The sequence below is a fragment of the Esox lucius genome, chromosome 25 (assembly GCF_011004845.1).
Source record: "Esox lucius isolate fEsoLuc1 chromosome 25, fEsoLuc1.pri, whole genome shotgun sequence".
Taxonomy (NCBI): Eukaryota; Metazoa; Chordata; class Actinopteri; order Esociformes; family Esocidae; genus Esox; species Esox lucius.
Genome location: NC_047593.1, coordinates 11,153,201 through 11,157,682, shown reverse-complemented (window position 1 = coordinate 11,157,682; position 4,482 = coordinate 11,153,201). Strand labels below are relative to the sequence as shown.

The 4,482-nt window shown below is 37.0% G+C and overlaps 1 protein-coding gene across 2 annotated transcripts; it reads right to left on the bottom strand.

Moving 5' to 3' along the window:
• Window positions 1-325: 325 nt before the first annotated feature.
• On the bottom strand, window positions 326-3,224 carry LOC105009766 (CD209 antigen-like protein D). 2 transcript variants are annotated; one of them, XM_010869196.5, is made up of 6 exons: window positions 2,737-3,224; window positions 2,324-2,431; window positions 1,755-1,832; window positions 1,463-1,602; window positions 1,279-1,379; window positions 326-890 (listed from the first exon to the last, which is right to left on the bottom strand). In XM_010869196.5, exons 1-6 carry the CDS (start codon window positions 2,855-2,857, stop codon window positions 743-745), a joined length of 696 nt encoding a protein of 231 aa, XP_010867498.4. In that variant the 5' UTR covers window positions 2,858-3,224; the 3' UTR covers window positions 326-742. The 2 variants fall into 2 exon arrangements, with proteins under 2 accessions (XP_010867498.4, XP_010867500.4); XM_010869198.5 differs by having other exon boundaries at window positions 2,761-3,222.
• Between the last annotated feature and the right edge of the window lie 1,258 nt (window positions 3,225-4,482).

Below are 4,482 nucleotides of genomic sequence, written 5' to 3'. Positions count from 1 at the left end.
CGCAGGCATATCTCACGTTCGTGGGGTTTAATCAACAAACAAAACAAACCGAACACGAACGGAAAACGATAACTAATATACTGAATGAAAATAAAGTGTGCGACAATGCGTCCTAACAAGTAAACTTCAAACAGTACATACACGCACCACTCACCGATACACGAACGAACAAACAATAACAGCAACAATGATCCACAATGTGGGGAGCAGAGGGGAAACATTTAAACACATACAAATTAGCAAACAGGGACCTGGTGTGAACAATAATTGAAAACATGTGACAAAGAACAAGTCCGGGATGCATTTGTGAGTGATGGGAATTTGAGAATATATGGCACGGTGGCGCTGCTGCTCACCGCACCATGACACACAGTATACAAATGTCAGTGAAAGAAAGAGAGCTATAATCTATAATTCTTATTTCTTCTCTGGCATATTTTTTTTAGTATCTCACAAAAGTGTATCGGTTTATTTTAGATCAATGCATATTATATTGATGCTTTGGCAATACTTGCGTAATGTTTTTCCTGCCAATAAAGCAATTGAATTGAAGTTGAATTGAAAAGGAGAGAGTAGGAGAAAGAAAAGGAAAGACTGGGGTTTTTAGTACATTCATCATAGTCCTTGTGAAACATATGGCTGTAAGTACATTTGGAAATTCATTTTTGCTTAATGTCATATTGTTTATTATTTGTGTACAGCCTTTATGCATTCTGATTGTACTGTAGATAACAAGGTATTGTTAATCAATGACTTTTTCACAAATCCAGTTAAGTTTTCTGGTACATGGAGTGTCATTCCATTTCTTTACAGGATCAGTAAAATCATGATAAATCACGGCACAGTCCTCCCCTTCATCAAGATTATTAGGCTCTCCTCCTCCCCAGTACCTAAAGTGGGAACAACACAGAGAACCAGAGAATCAGAAACTGGTAGAAAACAAAATCCTAAATTTCAAAATGCAAGGTTAAAGAGACAGCAGAGAAGTTTATCTATGTTAACAAAGTCAGACAAACCAGTGTAAACCATCTTCATATAACTGTAGTCATTGTAAAGGAAGTGGCCAACTACCACTGATGAAATGGTGAAATAGCCTTAGCACTACGACTAGACATTTAACAGTTTCTATGCTAGCTGTTACTGTTGACAATCAGTAATTTAATCAATGCTAGCAACAATTGGAAAGCAAAACAACCTTGTATTTCTTTTAAACTTAAATTAGATACTTAAAGAATTATTTCTATAAAATCTAGTTTTATACAGAGTATAATCTCTTACGCTGTAGTCAGATTTGTGCCATCCACCCATCTCCAGGTCCCCTCAGTCTCTATGTCAGACAGACCGATCCAAGTTTGTATGTTTAATGCATTGAGGAATCTCTATCAGAGGAAGATTAAGATGTTGTCAATAGCATCAAAATAACCATATTAATCCCTAAATCCCTTATGGATCTCCCTCTCACCTGTTCCTCTTGATTGTTTATGATGACTAGCTGTGCCCCTCTCCTCCGACAGTCCTGGCCGGCATATTCCCAGGTATTTTGCTCAGTGGAGACGTAATAGATGCTGTTACCAAACACTTTACATCCATTAAGACTTGTCACTGTTCAAAAGAAATGCAGTGGATAAAATGTCCCTTTTGATGTGTTAATACAATTGTCTTGATGAATCTGTTTCAGTTTCTCTAGTCAATATGAAGGCAATTTTGATGAGATTTTGATTAGATTAAAAGGTAAACCAGTTCAGTTCACTTACCAAGTAACTTCTGAAAGATGTCTCTCTCTTTCTGTAGTTTGTCTCGTTCTGTGAAGTATTGATGTCCAATGTCTCCATCTGTAAAATTCAAGTTATATTAAGGGCTGATCCATGGCTTCTATCGTTTTGTCTACATATATTTTGTCCACATTTTTCCTCTGCCAAATTCCTGATGACCAATTTGGGATTATGATGTGGGGAGGTAATTGAGATTTACTACCAGGCAATCACTTTTCTATGTATATTGATTTTGAACAATGTTTTTTAAAGGTTTGGGCAGCTCGATCTTGAACAGCCATAGTAATGACTCAAACAAAAGAGTTGGCTGAAATTAGTAAAATGTTATGAGTTTTTGCATGGAAACAGTTTTACAATTACAATTTTACAATTACAACCATGAGTCTATTTGGATAAGTCTCTACCAGCTTTTTACAACTAGACGCAGTAATTTTGCTCGATCATGTCAAATGAGGACCCTTAGTGAACAGCAATATTCCATTATTTCAACAAGATTACATGTTCTTAAAATGTTATCAGTTCAACTTTAAGTATAATTGAATTAAACTTACAGTAGACAAACAGTCCTATGATCCCAGCCAGTAGCAGAAGACACAGCAGTCCCAGACACAATGCAGCAACTCCAGAAGGTCTTCTCCACCACTGACAAGACACTGAAGCTGAACGTAAAATATAATAAGAAAACATTTTGAAATACAGTTATTAGAAGTATGAAAATGTGCACTCCATTGCTGAAAATATATGATTAGTAAAGTATTAGTATTAGTTAAGTCATTATCCTTCCAAATGTCAAAATTGTAAAGTTATGAAAGTAAAATATTTTGAAATATTTTTTACTTTACTTCTATGTACTGTTTTTAAAAATAAGGGTGTGTGCATTTCTGCCAATATGTCTGTGTTTGTACCTGCGTGTGTTTGTGGGTGTTTGTGTTCATTTGTGTGTAATTTGTGCATTCAATATTACCTGAATGTTGACTGACAACCCTACCTGGTTTGGGCTTGTTGTCTCCTACATTGGCATATGTTGTGGAATCAATGTGTGTGCCAATTACATTCCTGTCAAGTTTGTAGATTCCCTCTGACATCTTAGAACACGTGTGATGAAGAAAACCAGTTCTATCTCCACTGTTCTCCTTTTGGAGTGATTTGATTGAAATAGAGGTGAAATGATGGTGCCCAACATAAAGGCAACATCATCGTTTATGTTGTAAGTAGCTCAGTCTGTGTTGGTGAGGAAAACATCCTGTTTTTCTTTGTCGGTCATACAAAAAATCTGCCATTATTGCACTATTGTGCATTGCATTGAAAGGTGCTGCATATTGTTGTGCTGAAAGACTGTCTTCACAAAAGCGTTCATTAAGTGTTCAGTAATCTACAACTCCTACATAGCATATGAACAAATGGAGTCTATGACTTTCACAATTCCCATCTTGCAAGTCAAAACTGCTTTCAAAAAACTTCATAAAGGAAAGAGAATAAAAAGGCCAATATCAATCACAAAATCACAAATCACTTACCACAAATGTAATACTAAGGCAAAAGTCTTTATGGTTAAACCAATGTTCACCAGGAATAATTGCTTTTGGACTCAATTACAGTAATCTTTGTTTGAATCTTCCTTCAGTGTCTTCAGCTCTTTCCTTAAAACACAACAGAGAAAATTTTCCTAGGATTGTAACCATGGACCTTTTTCTAATAGAGTTGAGAAGGAGAGACCAAATGTGAAACTGAGGAAAGACTACAGAATACAGAAGTTCCCTTTCAAAACCTTTGAATGACATAATTCTCAACTGCGAAGTTTTACATCTGTGGCTGTTCTCAAACACATAGACAAACAGTCAAACTGAAGTTTCAGCAAACACATGATAAAAACGAGTAGCAAATTTAATTGTACACTTTTCCTTTTGAATGTGAAAATAGATTGTGTTTTGGTGGTCATGTTGGCATTGATTGGATAAACTGCTGGGGTCTTTAATATGGGTGCAAGGACAGGCCATCTGTAAGATCTAATTAAATATAAACCTCATTAGTACACCTTGCTAGTAGCGACTTGCATCCCCTTTTGCCTTCAGAACTGCTTTAATTCTTCATGGCATGGATTCATCAAGGTGCTGGAAACATTCCTCTGAGACTTTGGTCCATACTGACATTATAGCATCATACAGTTTTTGCAGATTTGTTGGCTGCACATCGATGATCAGAATCTCTGACATTCCATTGTGTACATTGAAGTCATTTTCTTGATCACAAAACCAGTTGGAGATCTTTGTGACATGGCGTGTTATCTGAAAGTAGCCATTAAAGGATGGGCTGACTGTGCTCACAAAGGGATGGACATGGTCACCAACAATACTCAGGTAGGCTGTGGCCTTTAAACAATGCTCATTTGGTACTATGGGAACCAAAGTGTGCCAAGAAAATATCCCCCACACCATAACACCACCACCACCAGCCTGAACCGTTGATACAAGGCAGGATGGATTCAATGCTTTCATGTTGTTTACACCAAATTCTAATACTACCATCTGAATGTCGCAGCAGAAATCGAGACTCATCAGATCAGGCAACATTTTTTCATTATTCTATTGTCCAATTGTGGTGAGCCCGTGCAAACTGTAGCCTCAGTTTCCAGTTCTTAGCTTACGGGAGTGGCACCCGCTGTGGTTTACTGCTGTTGCAGCCCATCTACTTTAAGGTTCGACGTGTTGTC